We start from the raw sequence: 17819 nt of genomic DNA on the forward strand, positions 1-17819 counted from the left end.
AACTGTTATCCTGTAAAGCTTTCCCCTAATCTTATATAATTCTCTCTATCAGAAACTGTGTCTCTAGGAATTCAAAGAAAATAAAAACAAATCATAATATATTTTATAATTAAATTATCATAAAAATATTATGCTGTGTTAAAACACAGATTTAAAAATTTAAACGTAAGGAACTAAAAATAATTTTCTTAATTTAAAACTGACATTTAGGACAAGCATTTCTCCAATTTAAGCATTTTCTTTTTATCTTAAAGCATCCTCCAGGTAACAAAGATCCCACATTTTTTTTATATCGAAATCTATTTATCATGATAAATATAACCTACATGCTCCAATATTAAGGCAGTAAACATTCTGGAAAAGTTTTTAAGATGTCGAAGCTTGAGGACAGAAAAACAAGAAACGAACATTCTAATTATGGGAGAAAAATTAAGAAACTGATTGAAAATCCATCATTAATTTACAATTAATAAATGTTTCCAATTAACAGTGGTAGCCAGAAAGGTTCCTACCCTTATGGAATAATTATTTCATTGAAAGCCTTGTTTCAGGGCATGCAACCAGCATTCACTACCAACATGCTACAGTTAAGCAGTACTAACACATGAAAACATAAGCTTAACAAACGGATAAATCACAGAGAAGGCACTTTGTTATAAAAAGAGCCCCCTGAAGCAGAGATTTTTTTTTATGTTTTTCCGAAATACCTAGAAAAGTACCTGGTGCATAATAGCTGCTGAATGACCAAACTGAACGAAGGGGTCTTCTTTACAAAGCTGGAAGTTTTAGCGCAGCCTCCAGGGCCCTCTCCCCACTCCTAAAGATGCACTAAGCTCTGCCCGGAGTCTGCACATTCAGGGGTGCTCCCTGAGCACTGGAGGCGGGCTCTTGTCCCGCTTGCCGCTAACCAGTTATAAGACTTCAGGTAACTGATGTGACCATTCGGCTATCAACTTCCTCATCTGTAAACTGTGGTGACTGTGATAAACGAAGCTTTGCAGCTGCTTCCAGTTCCATGATTTTGTAACTATAATCTGCTCAAGAATTCCATTTAAAAGCTAGTTTTCTAAGACAACTTGAAAGTATGATTTGGCATATGCAAATTTTGCTTCCTTAAAACCAACAGAAACACACTTATGGTGCAAAATCAGGACACATACAGCTATGATCCTGGACACCTTCCTACTTTAGGACAATACTTTAAGTAGCATTAGATATAAGCAGAAGCTTTAACAATTCATAGCAAAATATCTAACTTTAGAAAAAGACAGACATACATTACTTGATACTCTAATTTCTACAGATTACTTTAGCAGTCAAATCCCCACATGAGTCTCCTTTTATTTTTGAAGTAAAGGAAATCACCTCATCAGGAGGACATCACCCAGCGACGTGTGTACAGATTGGTACCTGGACGCGGGGCTCCCAGGCCCCTCGCACCTGCCCACACGCCACGTACTCATCTCCTTGACTGTCATCTCAGGGCTTCTTACCATACGATAAAAAATCAATGGGTCCAAAATAGTTCCTGAAGGTCTCATTGGAATTACATAATTTTAGAATCTAGGAGACAAGAGGGTAAATAACCTCACCTGGGCAAGCTTACGCCTTGCTAGGTTTCCTCCCTTTTCACTGTGTAACGTGTAAACGGGCGTATACTGTACTGAACCTGAACACGTCCCATAATCATCCTCGTTTTCCTACACGTGAAGAAATATACAAGCGGTTATCCTAAAATACTCATTTTACTACTAAAGTCTTTTGATTAACAGACAAAGTATCTGATATAGATGCAAATAAAATAACACGTGGGGTATAAGTTTAAAAAAACCTATTTAGGAAGAAAACAAATTTCTCCATACTACGAATTAATAATTTTCAGATTAATATCTAACTCTTTTGAACAATCTGAATAAAATTTATATGAATATCATTTATTCTCCATTACTACAATGAAAGTTCTAAGTAGTCTCTTCTTTCCAGAGGTAGAAATTCAAAACATAACAACTGATAAAATCTGCAAAGATATTATATGTAATCAAATCAAACACACATACACATAACCATTCGCATATATGCAATATTCACAGATTCAAAACTCCTCCTTTGTAAATTAAGAACATGCTTCAATTTAAAGTAGCTACTATTGGAAAGATCCTACAAAGCCAAACGATGGAATTCCTGCCTTAATTCTGCACCAAAGATGATCTTTTTGCAAAAAATTCTCAGCTTGAAGCAAGAATTTCAATTGTAATATCAAGGCAATCAACTTTATGAAAACATACATCCTGTTAAAGCATCTTTGAAGATCTCCGTAGCTCTGTGATAAAATATGCAAACAATAAAGAGATTATTCAGGGGGTGCATATAGAACGGCAGATACTTGCCAGAGGGCTTGTTATGCAAAATACATTCTTGAACAAAGGGCTAAGCATATTTCAAAAGTCATTAAAAACATAAATCGCATGTGATTTGTAAGGTATAAACTTCGAACTAAGGCAAGAATCAAGGTGGAATGAAAAGCAGCACAGGACATACCTTGTGTCTCAGCTTACTCTTCACTTCCTTTATTCCCTGCTTTGCATGATTCTTTGCCTAGAAAATAATAACACCAGTGTCTGGCTTAGCGTACTTCTATACATTTAAGGAATAAGTACATGAGATCCCATTTAATGAAAATTACTAACTCTTCATATTATACAGAAAAAGAAGAAGTTATAGCCTAACACTCTATTTTTAGGGACATATACCACCCACTATTACACCTAAAGGAGGCGGTGAAAGCATGATCAGTCTCTGTTTGTACAGGCTCATACAAAGGCTAGCAGTTAGCCTACTCTGCCTCCTAAACTCTTAAAAAATACAAGAGGCCCCCAGATGACTACCACCCAGCCATAACCTGAAACTGTGACAAACGGGGGAGGAAAAGAGAAAAGCCCATCACAGCAGCAGGTCATTTGGGCAAATGTTTGGGCTTCAAGAAACTCAGGCAACTTCACAAAGTGCTCTTACAGGCAGACACAAGTCTTGTTGTGTCAACTTCATACCTAGTTTTCCTGGAAAAAATTAGAAGTCTTTTAACAATTAAAAGGCTCTGTTCATGTTCCACGGGGAACCTGGCTCCAGCATCGGAGGCCGTGAGGTCCCACTGTGGTTCCCCTGGGGTGTCACTGAACTGAAACCCCCCCGGGACTTTCAGGAAAGCTCAACCTTTATTCCACTGGGAATTTCTACCCAGTCAAGAAGAGAAAAGAAATTCACATTTACTTTGTTTCCTCAGTGCTGACTGTGTGCTGGGTACCAAGCATGCTTTCTTTCATTTAATCACCACAACTTTATGGAGTTGGTATTATTATCACATTTTACAAACAAGGAAAGTGACTCAGCGGCTATAAGCCCCCACAGCCTAGAGTCATATTCAGGTCTAAGTCCAACTTCTCATCTCAGAGGAGGAGGAGAAACTAAGGTATTTAAAATACATCCACTGAATCTAAGCCTCACGAAAGAAAAGGCACTGCAAGTCTCATTCTACAGACTCAGGTCATGAGACAAAGCCAAGTGACTTCTAGGAAGGGTCTTCCCAAGTTCACTGAGAGGAAAGGTCCTGTTAATATCCGCAGTACCCAGCAGAGTATCCGGCACAGTAACTGCTCAAGAGATGTTTTCCACGGAACTAAACAGTTACTCCATTATTGTAAATGAGACAAAAGCAAAACATATGAGACACAGCAAAAGAGAATCTAAAAAAACACTAAATAACAAACTAAAAAAACTGACTAACACTAAATGATACTTCCATGGTTCTGTAGAATCAATAGAGCATTTTCACATGCATTATTTTAGTGGTAAAGCCACCGAATCTATTTAAATGGTCCTATATTAATCCCTACATTCCCACTAGGTAAAAATGCATAATTACTCCTCCCAAAATGTTCCTGTTCTCATCTCCCAAAATGTGTATCTATCTTTACGCACACTTGCACTATGTCCTAGTTTACCTAAACAGCCTCGAGTCTGGTGTGAACCCACCGGATTCACACTCACCCTGCAGATGCCCCGCACGCACAGAGCCAGGTGTGGCGTCCGCCCCGTCTGCCACCCTCGAGCTGGTTCACTCACATGCCTGCGCCCGCCTCCCCTACCCACCTCTTTCAGACCACCTGCAAGGTGGGGTACCGGGTCTCTCTTTCCTTTTCAATTTACCAAGTGGAAACTTATCAACAACAAGAGCACCCAAGAAATGGCTTCGGCTAATGATTTAAAACGCAAAGACCTAACAAGAAAGTTGACTCAGAAAAACCTTTAGCCAAATCAAATACGCATTCACTTTACTGTTATCTTTTGATTTATAAGAAAACATGTAGGTCAACTCGAGTTTTCTTTATGGCTCCTTACAAGCACGGAAAAACATAAGCATAGAAAAATATTCTCAGCATAGAAAAAAGTTCTAAGTATAGGACAAACACATTATTTCCTTCAACAAATACATACTCAGAAATCGAAATAAAGGATATTTGACTGACACCTTTTCTAGAATTTTAAATGTGGGAAACAAGGCTCAACATTAGCCCAATTTCTTACATGGCAGCTATGGCTATTTCACTGTGAAAAATTAAAATCTCTTCAAAAACTGTATCCAGATCAAATCACCAGTATTAGAGCGAGAAGGTGATCTACTCAGAGAGGTTTGCCAACAGGGCACTGAATGAAGGCAGAGGCTGATGCTTCTAGGACAAAACGGTCACCTCTTCTTACTTTTACTTCGTGATAAGGCTTCAGAAAGTTCAGGGATTTGGTTCTGTATTTTTGAATCCTCTCCTTTGAAATACATTTTTTAAACAGAAATGGTGGCTACATACATATCAAAATTTTAAGTTAAGAAAAAAATATAAGTTCTAAAGTTATCAAAACATTATTCTATCGTTAATTCGATCACATCGATTCATTTACTGAGAAAGCATTCGAAGATAAATTCTTATAAAATAAAAATTAACGCCAGAATATTTTCAGAAATAGAGAATATATATGACCTTCTAAATTTTAAAAGAAAGCTCTACTGACGCCAACCCCCTGGCCCTCTACTTGTCTCCTACAGAGACACAGGCACACAGGTGCTGAGACAGAGTCCGTCCACGGGCCCTGTGGAGGCACAGGAGAGCTATATAGACTCTTTCTGCATGGGGCTGGGAAATTTTTTTGAGTGGAACTAATGTCTAACTGAACTAAGTCTCTAGGACGAATTTAGTAGGTGCATAGAAGCCCAGAAAAGGATGTCCCAAGCAGCAGCAACAGCTTGTGAAGAGTAAAGAGGCAGAAGAGAACATCCCACACCCACGAAATGAGCAGGAGCTCAGGGTCTGGAGACACCAAGGCTGGGGGATGCGGGGAAGTGAAACAGGTGCCGGAGGGGCCAGGTCCTGAAGGGTCTCAGCTATTACAGTAAGGAGATTTTGGTTTTGTTAATTACTTATGCATTGTGACTGCTACTGGTATTGTTATTATTATTTTACTACAAGGCATGGAGTATCACTGAAGAATTCTAATTTTGGAGAGTAAAACTATCTTTGAGGGAAGAGTACTTGTCATATTTTTAAGAACTTTTTTCTACTGAAGCCTCAGTTGCACAATGAGAATTTAAAACATGCTATTAAATGAAAGAATCAAATCTTTAAAACTGGCTCTTCATCATGGACTGTTTCAGTCTAAGTGCACAGTTTTGCTGATAGCTTTGAAAGGAAATGAAGAACCGTGTTTAGATTATATAAAGGAAACAGCCTGTCTAGACGATTATAAAATTTTAATAACTGAGTTTGCTTTGGTCAATATTAACTAAATTTTTTAAAAGCTTATTTAAAGGAAAATAGAAAATATTCTAGATTTACATGTCTATCATCTAGGACAATGGTATAAAATTTTATCAGTAGAATTTTAAACATCAAAAGAGAACTTACAAATTTATATGCTGTTCGTACAGCAGGAGTTGCTTTTGTCATTGCTGTGTTGAACAGTGCACCTCCTTTCTGAAAAGGAAAAATAGAAACATATTCCTAAAAATTTTTGGCCAAATTGTCCTAAAAAAAAAAGGATAATTAATAGTATAGAAAAAGAGCTTTACTCACAGCTTAAAGAAAGACCTACAACATTATTGCATGTTTAATGTTTTCAAGCTTTTATATATGCTATAGTAATTGCATACAAAATGTAAACATTCTACTCTGTTCTTTTAATTGGTGTAATACAATCCTTTCATCTTTGCAGTTTAGGCAGACCTGGGCAATATGACCCGTATATATTTAAAGCTTAATAAAAAAGAAATACAATCAACTATTTCTCAACTGTTTTAGTGTTCAGCAATAAAGTCGCAATCTGTGAAAGAGAGTTTTATGTTTTAAAAAATCATATTAACAAAAGCACATTACCAGAAATGATAAAACTCCCATCAAATCCTACCACTCCCCTTAACTCCTTCTTCTGGAATATACTATAAGGTGACAGTAAAATCTTGCTTTTCAAATCAGGCCATTTATCTTGAAAATAGAAAGACAAAAGCGTCCTATTTTAAAATTTTCTCTATGAACAGCAACAAACTATAAGCATAAAATAAAAATAAAGTGTGAGAAAATATAGAAATATTTCAAATACTGACAATAAATGGCATAAACAGTATACCTGAACCGAATATTTTTCCATATATATTAAAGTGAAAGAAAAAAAAAAAGAAACTGTGAAGGTTTTTTATTACCTTGACTGTATGTACCCATTGCTGATATGATCTTGAGCTCCCTGCAACATATAAAAATAATATGTCAGTAATGTCTGATCCAAAATAAATCCATAAACCAAAATTCATCAAGAACTAGTATTTCCAGGATTTTAGTAGGCAAATTTTATTTATCTGCAGTGTTGTAAAAGAAGCAATTCATTGTAAGCACTAATAAATGCTCTAATTAGGAACACAGTTACTAGCATTTTTAAGAATAGATACCTTTTCTTTATTCATATATGAAGATAACATGTTAAAGTATTCTATCCTTTTTCATTTTAATCCTACTTTCAGAGAGGGAAAAAACCCTCTCTTTTGAAATCTAAAATTCCTACATCTTTTAAATTGATTTTTTCAATATTTATGTCTATGTTGTTTTGCAAAAGTTTGGCTCTTCTATACAATTAGGCTCATTTTAAAACAATATTTAAAGTGCATAAGGAAATGAAAAAACCAGAAGGAAATTTAGAAATGCAAAGAACGCTAAGGACAAAAAAGATTCCTCTATGGTTGTTAAACATTAGTATTAATTGATAGCAAATTTCACTTTGATGCAATTAACCTGCAGTAATGTTCTGAAAATATTCTCTAGTTGTAAATCCAAATCTGAAAGATACCACCCAAGGAAATATGGTAGTATCTCCTCATGGTTATTAGAAAGTTCAAATGTTGGCACAACCAGCCATGTAAAATTATTAATCATATATTTGGCTCCAAATATGATAATTTAATCAATAAGACGATAAAAGAAGGCAAAAAAAAAAAAAAGAGCCACACAACTAGTCTGAAGAACAGTAATGTTTTATATCAACTGACTTTAGATTTCATCTACCTTCCTGGTTGTTTAAATGCTTAAATACTCTCCCCCCAAAATCAAACCAAAACAAAACAAAAAAAACAAGAAAACAAAGTCCCAAAGGCTACTCAGAGACTGACTACCCAGTACAAAGGGTCCCCAAAGCAGACTGTGTTCTCCTCTCGTGTGTGCTTGTGGCTACTTAACAAATGCATCACCTTGCTATTATAATACAGAGACAGAATGATCCTTAGCCCAAGAACTTCTTTCCAGCTATTACCTCTGCATCCCTAACCAACATCAGGAAAAAATGCCCAGCTCTGGATTCACTCCTATACTTAAAATCTCTCCCTAAAAAAAGAAAAAAAAAAAAAAAATCTCTCCCCAATTTCAAAGAAATATCAAGAAACAACCCCTATTCTAAAAAACATCTCTTACGACTCAGAACTGCACTGCACCTTTTCTGAAAGAAGAAACATGGGGAAAATAATATTTTTCTAATCTTGGGAAATGATTATAGCAAAATGTATCTACCTAAAATAGCCTACGCATTGCCTAGAGGGCATGAGTTTCAGATGGTATATGGCGTGACCAAAATTTTTTAAATTTTACTTCCCTTGTAAAATGATGAAAAAAATTCAAGTTATTCTATTAATTTATTTCTCAAGGAGATTTTATTAACAAAAAATAAACAGTATGTCTTTATCCAGATTATTTACACACTTTTGCTTCTCTATTAAAAATTCTCACCAGTTCATATACTTCTTACCTCTCTACTAAAAATGGTTGTGTGGAAATCACATATTTAAAACCTGGTTATTATTCATAGTATTTTGGGAAGTGTTTTATTTTAATTTATTCCCCAAAATGAATTTAAGAAAGTAGAAAGAGAGACACCAACCACTATATGGTAACTATTTAGCATTCTGGAACACTTATTCCAGGAAACATATTTTTTAAACCTCTGAACCACAAGAAATAACTATCATGAAACTTCAGAGCAGTTACAGAAAGGTCGGTGTCTTAGTGAAAGTTACAAAGAATAAAAATAGCTCATATGCAGCTCTTTACTGGTTGCAAAATGTTTTTATCTGTGTTACACTACTGGAGTTGCCGCTTTTCACTCCAACACAGGCAAAGCTGGTGGTGTCACAGGCAGAGTAGCTGGATGAGAAGGAAGTGGGCTTTGCAGTCCAGTGGGTTGTGGGTCAGGCCACTCTGCCCTTGTGAACCATGCCATTGGGACTATGTCCATAGCTGGCCGCTGCAACGTGTAGCACGATACCTAGCATGTGATAGCACACCATCAACGTAGTTATTCTGGCAAGTAACTTGCCAAATGAGGAAACTCAGGTTCTCAGGTGATTATCTGGCCAAGTTCACAAAGATAGCAACTGAGAATAAGAATCTAGGTATTTTAATTCTTGGTTCATTAGTCCTTCAACTTTTAAGATTGCTAACTAAAATACAATAAAAGCTAAGTGATACAGAGATGTCTTCTGCATCACTTCCAAGTGATAACGTTCGAAAGGAAAGGGGGCTGCTCAGAGCTGATGCCCAGGGGAGAGAGGGCTGATAGTGAGAGCCACCCACGAGGATAATGTGGAATCCTGGGCTAAAGGAAACAGGAAGTCCCGAAGTAAACAGCTCAAGATAATAGGAAAACCTGTGGTGCAATTTAGGTATATTCCCGTTAAAAAAATTTTTAAAGGCTGAACTGTCTCTTTCAACTCTAGTGCTCTTAAGACTGAAGGCTCCTATTTCCACAAAATTTATGAGACAAGCACATTGTTCTCTGATAATGTGTATGTTTTTTTAGAGGCTGTTTTTCTTCTCAAAAAATAAACTGAATGCCAAAAAAAACCCCAAAACAAAACAAACAAACAAAAAACACCTCAGTCTTTCTTTTAAAGTAACTGGATTATGGAAATAATACGCATTACTGAGGAAAGTCTTAACAGTGTTCTTGTTAATCAAACAAGTGATTTTCTCACATTCAAGGACAAAATATCTTTGTTTCTCACTTGTGCAAAGACTTTCTCTTCAAATATACTTGCTTAAATTTCAGTAACCTGTCGTTACTTATCAAAAAATGTAAATCGGTCTAAATTGTTCAGTGAGACCAGAAAAATGCCACTAAAACTAATGATTACCTACCACGCCTTCAAATTTCTTTGGTAACCAGACAGTAAAAAAAGAAATAGGATTAAATAAATACAAGAGTGATCAGATTATGTTGGGAAATTAACAAAGAAACCAATGCTATTAATGGAGAGTAATCACACACTTCTATATAAAATCAATCTGAAAATGTGTCTCCTTTTTAGTTTAGGAAACTGAATGTGGGTTTCAAATAACTAGTCATTTTAAATGGAAAAAAAAAACACAGGTACAAACTACGAGGTATATTGTAAAATAAATAAAATACTAGGATGTAATGTACAGCACAGCATAATGTACAGCCACTATCTAATAACTTTAAATGGAGTGTAATCTATAAAAATATCAAATCACTATGTTATATACCTGAAACTAATATAACACTGTACATCAATTTTAAAAAATTATGGGTAAAGAAAACCATGTTCTTAACTCCTCAATATTCTTCAGATGCTTTTTCAGAAACCAGTATTTATCAAATTTATCAAACCAGTATTTAACCAGTATTCAGAAACTGTGTTTATCAAATTGCATCCTCTGTCTCACTTGTGGCCTCTTTGATGACCTTTTTTTTTTTTTTGGCACACAGGCTTAGTTGCTCCGCGGCATGTGGGATCTTCCTGGAGCTGGGATCGAACCCGTGACCTCTGCATTGTCAGGCGGATTCTTAACCACTGCGCCACCTAGGAAGCCTTTGATGACCTTTTAACCTCTATGACATTCTTCCCTCTACACATTTCCTGATACTCTCTTTACTTCCCTCTTAGGATAAGGCTGAAGGTTCTACCAGGCTCCCATGAAAGGGATCAGGAGTAACATGAATTTCCTTAACAGTTCTGACCACAGGGATTCACAGGACAGAGAACAGTTTTGGAAAATCCACGCCCATTCACAGCTGTTAACCATAGTTCCAGATCAGTGTGAGTCTAGATGTTCTACATGTGACTGTCCTGCACAATAGCCACAAAATTCCACAGCTCCAGTACACTCACTTTCATTTTATCATAACCATGCATATTAGCAACAAAAACAGTATATAAACTGCCACTGTAATGGCATAGAAAGGGAAGAAAGGAGATGCTTGCCTAAAATTTCCTAGCTATTTTTGCTTAAGGGAACATAATTCTTTCTTTACCTTCAGTGAATGTTGATTTCTCCCACAGTGATCTTTCTGAGGGTTTTATATATTAAAAAATCTTCAAAGGATATTCAAAAGAGACAGGAATTTTGCTTTCATCCATCAGAGCAGAGAGGCTTGAGTACTGCTCTTGTTTACCGAAGGTCTTCTAATTAAGAAGATCTCTTCTCATAAGAAGGCAGTAGATCACAATTATTAAAGCAGGAGCTTTGAAGCCAGGCGGTCACGTGTGACCTTGGGCACATTATCGAGGTGGGTGCCCTCATAAAAATACAGATGCTCAAAGCCCCTCATGGGTGCTGTGAGGGTTATGTGAGATGATGTCTGGAGAGCTCTACCACATACTAACATTCAGTAAGTATGAACGTTATCATAATTTTTACTGTAACTATGAGAGAAATGAGAAAGTTATAACAGTTTACTTTTTCAAGAACAGTTCGGTGTCTCAGACCTACTCTTCTTTCTCACAAATGTAGTCTAGGTGACAAATGTTTGGAGCTGACTTCTAGGAACTATTTTTGCAACTATATATACATACACATCTCATTAGTGAGAACACTGCTAATTTTTATTAGATTACCTTTTTATTTCAAATCCTAATGATTGTGCTTTATTTTCTTCTAAGAAGAATCTCTGCATATCTCTAAGGTAATAACCAAAAATATAATAATTTAAAAATAACACTTGATGCCAGGCATCACTTTTTAATGCACTTTCTTGCTGTACCTCCTGAAATGCATACTTGTTAAATGATGCTCTCATCCTCAAAAGTAAAATACGAGTTCAAATCTTTTTTGTTTTAAGAAAGAACAACAAAATGGCTGGCATTAAGTTGTTCTGAAAATGCAGTGGTCTCTAAAGCAGATGTTAGCTGCTGATAAATATTCTATTCTTTTTTAAACAGTAGGACCTTTTGTGAAAAAATCTGGTCCACCTACCATCTACTCTGTTATAGAGGTCTGTGGACCCATGGTGAGGACTATAGAATTTCATCACACAAAGGACCACAGTTCCACTCCATTACTGTCACACGATGTCATCCTCAATACCGTGTAAGACACTAGCCCCACAGGTCACAGCGATAATGAGACAGCAGTTACGTAAATACTGAGTAGGCGCCTCAAGCAATTTGTCCACGAGCTGACGATATTTTGCTTGTCTGAGTTGAAAAGTAAAAAAGCCTTATTTTAACACAAAAGTTCCATTGAAGCTAAGTTTTTATCCATGAGCTGAGGAGAGCAAGCTGCCGAGAGATTCCACATTTGGCTCACCTGCTGGGTCAAGGAAACTGAGTTTTTCCCAAAGCTGAAAACTTTCAATGAAATGCTGTGCTTACATCAGAGAAAGCTCCACAACTGCTCAGTTCATCTGCACCTCTATTAATGAACAGATGATCTCAATGGTTTTTACATTTTTGTGGTGCAAAAATAAATCTTATTTAAGATTAAAATTAAATTTGGGGAAATTTGTATCGACAGATGAGTACCCACTCTTTGTCTTTTCACATTTTATTTCTCAATTCTAGCAAACACTCATTCACACACAGACTAAAGACTCTTTTTCCCCAAATTAAACTCACAGATAAGTGGAAAAAATTACTATTACATGAAGTGAAAATGAACACACCAGGGATTTTTATTTGTTTAGTTCACCCCAAATATAGAACAACACCTGGTACGTAGGAAACACAACAAATACTGGCTGAAAGAATGAAGAGGACATTTTCAAGGTCTCAAGCAAAATTCTCTGCCAGAGTCAGGACTACATATTGGAATATCACGTACAGAGCACTCGTCCCTAAGTCATTAATTTCCTGGATATCGTAGCACTGTCTGAATTATTTACATTCAAACAAGGTAATCACTTAATTATATTACAGTTGATTATATTAAATAAAAATGGGATCTCACCTGTGTGTCACACGTACAAAATAAGACATCCCCCTCCACTGCTTTAAGTGAGCGCTTATCATGGGGACAAGTGTGAGAATGTGGGACAGTAACTGAAAAGTCTGTGCCTGATGCTACAGGGTTGCAAAGCAAAAAAAGGTAGAATTTTGCAATGACACTCTTCCTACAGAGGCAGCAAACCTTTCTTTCTGGATTACATTATAATCTACTACACCAACCATAATCTCAGTTCTTTAATTCTTACTCAGTAGTAGATATCACTAGCAGTTGTCTAGCAGAGAAAACTAGTCAGGAGGAAAAGGCTGGAAGGTGCAAACTAATTGCATTTCTGTGATATTTATTTCCAGTAATATTAAGAGACTATCCAAGCAAACCACTACCAACTCATGAGACCATCTTAACGCAGGCAAAGGTAATACTATATAAGGTGAAAAAATGTACCTAAGACATTTGATGTTTAGGAGAAAACAGTTGTTCACAAAGTAGACTGTATGAGACACAAGTGCAAAAATCAAGAAAATTAATTGTTATTCAGAAAATGGATAATCACACTGGAACTAGTCTTTACCTCCACAAAAGCCACCTGAAGTGATCTCGTCTTCAAATACATCAGAGAAACCCTTTCCTGAATTTAGTTTTGCCAGTCGACCATCGATAAACTGAAATTAAAAAGTGTCAAGTATGTTAATTTTCACTTACTTCATGAGATTAAGTTTTTACCTACATCAAAAATATTAATAGACATAAATTACACATATGTGTATACACACGTACAGATACATGACAAGAAAATTCTCAACCCACTGAAATAGCAGATGCTCAGAAAATAGCTGCTAATTAGTTAAATGACACACGTACAGCACAAACCAAGTTCATTAACAGGAATAAAACAGTGCAGTGGTGAAGGCCACAGCCTCTGCAGGGTCTGCGTGAGGCTGCTGCCAGGCAAGCGCTGGCTCAGGAGGCCGTGGCCTCGCCGCGCAGGTCTCAGTTTCCTCAGTGTCTGCCTCGTGGCACTGCGGCAAACATTAAACTAAATTAACACAGGCTTACTAGGCCAGCCTCTGACGCAGTATGCGTGTTAGACGTTACTGTTTTTGAGGTGAATGTTAACTGTATCCAGTGCAATAAAACACTCCTCATCTAAACTGTTATGTCCTCAAGCATAAGAGAGCTCCAGATAATTCTAATGATTTAACAGTAAAACAAACATAACTTTCACAATTCCCAGCATATGTACTGACTGAATGAGCACCACTATGACTAGGAAGGTGAATACAGTTCATGCATTTCCGCATGCTGACTTGATTTGCATAAGGTTATTTTAAACACTATTTTTCAGCATTCTGGGGTGGGAAACAGATGCTACCAAAAGCACCCGGGGATCCTTTTCGAAACACAGTACATCATCTGTTTTGCCCCAGCTCTACCCTGTTCCTGCGTACACAGCATATCAGAATCTTGGGGTTTTGAAAAATATCCTCAGGTGATTATTTTGCTGACCGATCCAGGCAAAAACCAGTGATACATTTTACAGGCACATGTATTACCAGCACTTGGTTAGTTTAATATTGTTAATCTGTGGCATCTGACACTTGTATCGCTTAGATTATAAATGTTTCCAAGGTTTCTCCACTCATCACAACGGTGAAATATCGTCAAGGCTCTGCTGCATGAGAGGCAAAGGACAACATAAGAAAGACTTAAATGATGTCTGAAGAGCATCATTTTGGGGACTAACATAAAATGTTCATTTTCATCCTGGAATTAATTAATCCTGGCCACAATTTTTCACCCTAGAAATTTAAAGTTTAGTTAAAGTAAGGTAGCTTGACTTTTAAAAATTCTCACGGTCTGCCCTAGTTTTCTGGTTAAATGGTTAGCAGACAAAACAGCTGAGAGGAGCAGTGAGCGCAGTGCTGTTCCCAGGCTGCAACTGAAGATGCGTAACAGCAGGAAGTCACACCAGTTGTAGATTTTGAGACAGAAATCCCTTACAGGCCCAAATTAAGAAAGAATGGCAAATGAACCAACAGATTCCTATTCAAAACATGCTTTATCCATAGATTATCCATTTTTACACCCGTGTTATGGTTGGCACGGAGAAGGTTCCAATAGAACAAAGGAAAATGAACGTGCAGTCTGGTATCTGAAAGGCTGCACCACACTCTGTCACTTATCAGCTTTAGGATGGCGGGCAACTTGCCATCTCTGGGACTCTGTTTCCCCTTCTATAAAATGGGAATAATAATACGTAAATACCTTATGGGGTTTTGTAAGAGTTAGTTACCAAAGGGGAAAGGTGGCAGGGAGGGATAAATTAGGAGTTTGGGATTAACATATACACACTACTATGTATAAAATAGATAAACAACAAGGACCCACTGTATAGCACAGGGAACTCTACTCAATATTTTGTAATAACCTATAAGGGTAAAGAATCTGATAAAGAATGGATATGTGTGTATGTATAACTGAATCACTGTGCTGTACACCTGAAACTAACACAGCATGGTAAATCAACTATACTCTAATATGAAATAAAAATTAAGAAATAACATGAAGTGCCTATATTGTAGGCACAGAGCAAATGTTAAATAATCAACTCCACCTTCCCCAGTGCCAGCCCCCTTTCCATCTCTGTCAATTCCCAAGCTTCCTGAGTGAGGGATCACAGCCCCTCAGGTAGGCAGCTTTAACACCTGGCAGAACGCCTGACACATAACTGGAAAAGAATGTTTGCTGAGGGACTGAATACACTGAAACAATGCAAAAGGGCATACACTTTACATGGTTTTAAAGTTAAAGAACTATAATGCATGGAATTATTCATTTCATTCCATCTCGAGATAAAAGGTAGTAACATAATCTTGGGCGTGTTTGCTACATACAATAAATGGTTAATTTGAAAATAATGTAGTTTAAAATGCCTGCAGAATTTGACTTGTGCACATTTTCAACACAGTATGATAAATCAGACTGAAGTGATCTAATGTGATGGATTTCAAAAAAATAAGGTGAAGCAAAATGATAAATTTAAAGTAATAAATTACTGACAAATGAAAACCAACTAAGACATCCTTTTAAAGGACTTAATTTGCCTTAAAAGATTAAGACTACAAGACTTTTTAAAAGGTTTTCATTTTTGTGTTTACTGGAAATAATCCATTCATTTTAGTTTGAGTGGAACAGTTCCAGTCTAAAAAGAGATAAATCCCAGAACTATTTACTGATGATGCGTTTTTGAGGATGAGTAACTACTCTGTGTTACTAAACTAGTGATTTGAGCCAACAGAAATTCATCACTTGGTAAAATACCCATGTTATCACCAACTTTGCAAACAATCCTGTCAGTGACTGACACTTATCAACATACATGCCTAATGAAAGTGTTTGTTCTTAAAAGATGGATTTTGTGTGGGCGCACACACACACTTTACACACACACAGACACCAGTGCAGACACCCAGGAATAACTGAGAGGCGGTATTAATGGACAGCAACGTTGAACCTAACAGTTCTCTAAACTCCTTTTTCTATGTTTGATTCAATAACAACTTTTTTTCCCAAGTGGGACTGGTTCATGGTCACACCACTCTAATAACACTGGAGCATTTCACAGTAATTGAAAATAGTAGCTACTGTTGTATAGAGATAATTCTGAACTAAACAGTATTACCTGTTGGGAAAGCAATGTCTATATAATGTGCTGTAACCTGTCGCTTGACTAACACCCACATCACTTAGTAAACATGTACCTAAGACATAAGTTAAAATTAGGTGCAAGTAGATTTTTAAAAGAATTTTTCAGTATGCTTTAAGATAATGCTTTTTACGTAAATCTTAATATTTTGCTTTTTATTCCAAAAGTAAAAGTTAAAAGCTGGAACTAAACATGCTAAATAATCACACAAAAACTTAACATAATTGGAAATCTAAAAAAATTCACAGACATAATTCCATAGTATAGATTCCATAATTTACTTATAAACTATACACACAATTTATTTAATAAGAATAAATATAATTCTGAAGATCAATAACATCACCCCCCCAAGTCATCAACAGTTGCAAGAAGTGAACTTTGTTAACCCTCACGACAAGCTCGACAAGCTCTTACAGTGGCGTAACAAGTTACAAGATACATGTAATTAAGTAGAAAACTAATTCCTGCTGACTCTTTTTCATACGGATATCACTAAGGTTTTCCGAAGAGTTGTTATCTTCAAACAACCATCTTAATAGAAAACTAAGTCAATCTAAAGAAAATATCTGTTGTAAATGCACTTCAGTAAGCACTATCGTTAAACAGAAATGAACATTCACCACTTCAATTTTTACCATGTAATTAAATATAAAGTCAGTGTTTTAAAAACGCAGTAAAACATAAAGACGCTTGATGGCAACTGTCTTTACAAGGAATATAAAAACTATGTTCTCATCAGATTCACAAGTTCAATTTGAACAGGCCAGAGGGAACGTATCTTTCCTCTGTGAGATAAAGTGTATGTTTTTCATAGTTCTTTGATTCTTCACCAGTCAGTGAGTTTCTGGCATTTAGGCCAAAAATCCAAAACAAGTTATGCTATTAATCCATGTTCTAATGATTTCAGTGGTCTGGACATACGTCCTATAAACATTTTACTGCGATCAATCCATCAGAACTCTGAGGACAATAATTAAATGTAAAGACTCGTGAATCATTTTCCAAGAAATATTTGTTTTTTTAATTAAAAGCTCATAAAAAGATTGTTCTGGGGAGCGGGGGCCAGGGGAGCACCTCTCTACCAAGCTGGGGAGGGGAAGGGAGCACTGATTTTAGTGCCGCCATGACAGTCTTGTCCCTGAAGCAAAGCAGCAGACGCACTGGACCACCCAACACACACACCCACATACCACACGCCTCCGCCGCCGCCTGAGAGGAAAACCACCGCGTCGCAAACATTTACCTCACATTAGAAACCCTCCTTGGGCACAAAGATAACTAACAAAGTCTTGAGAGCTAGAGAAAAAGACATTTTTTAATGAATCAGAAATCTAGAAATTTAAAGA

At 36.6% G+C, this 17819-nt stretch overlaps 1 protein-coding gene across 7 annotated transcripts in view; it reads right to left on the reverse strand.

The window, feature by feature from the left end:
• DENND1B (DENN domain containing 1B) overlaps positions 1–17819 on the reverse strand; it is a 260389-nt gene that overhangs the window by 49635 nt on the left and 192935 nt on the right. For 5 of the 7 annotated variants that reach the window (XM_057726003.1, XM_057726001.1, XM_057726004.1 and 2 more), the window contains 6 exons: positions 13336–13426; positions 6743–6783; positions 5952–6020; positions 2539–2595; positions 2186–2320; positions 1593–1700 (listed from right to left, as the gene is read on the reverse strand). In XM_057726003.1, coding sequence (XP_057581986.1) covers positions 1593–1700; positions 2186–2320; positions 2539–2595; positions 5952–6020; positions 6743–6783; positions 13336–13426 — 501 coding nt within the window. The remainder of the gene's footprint in view (positions 1–1592; positions 1701–2185; positions 2321–2538; positions 2596–5951; positions 6021–6742; positions 6784–13335; positions 13427–17819) is intronic. The other 2 variants (XM_057726007.1, XM_057726006.1) reach the window with 1 other exon arrangement.

This window comes from Hippopotamus amphibius, chromosome 3, assembly GCF_030028045.1.
Source record: "Hippopotamus amphibius kiboko isolate mHipAmp2 chromosome 3, mHipAmp2.hap2, whole genome shotgun sequence".
Lineage (NCBI taxonomy): Eukaryota > Metazoa > Chordata > Mammalia > Artiodactyla > Hippopotamidae > Hippopotamus > Hippopotamus amphibius.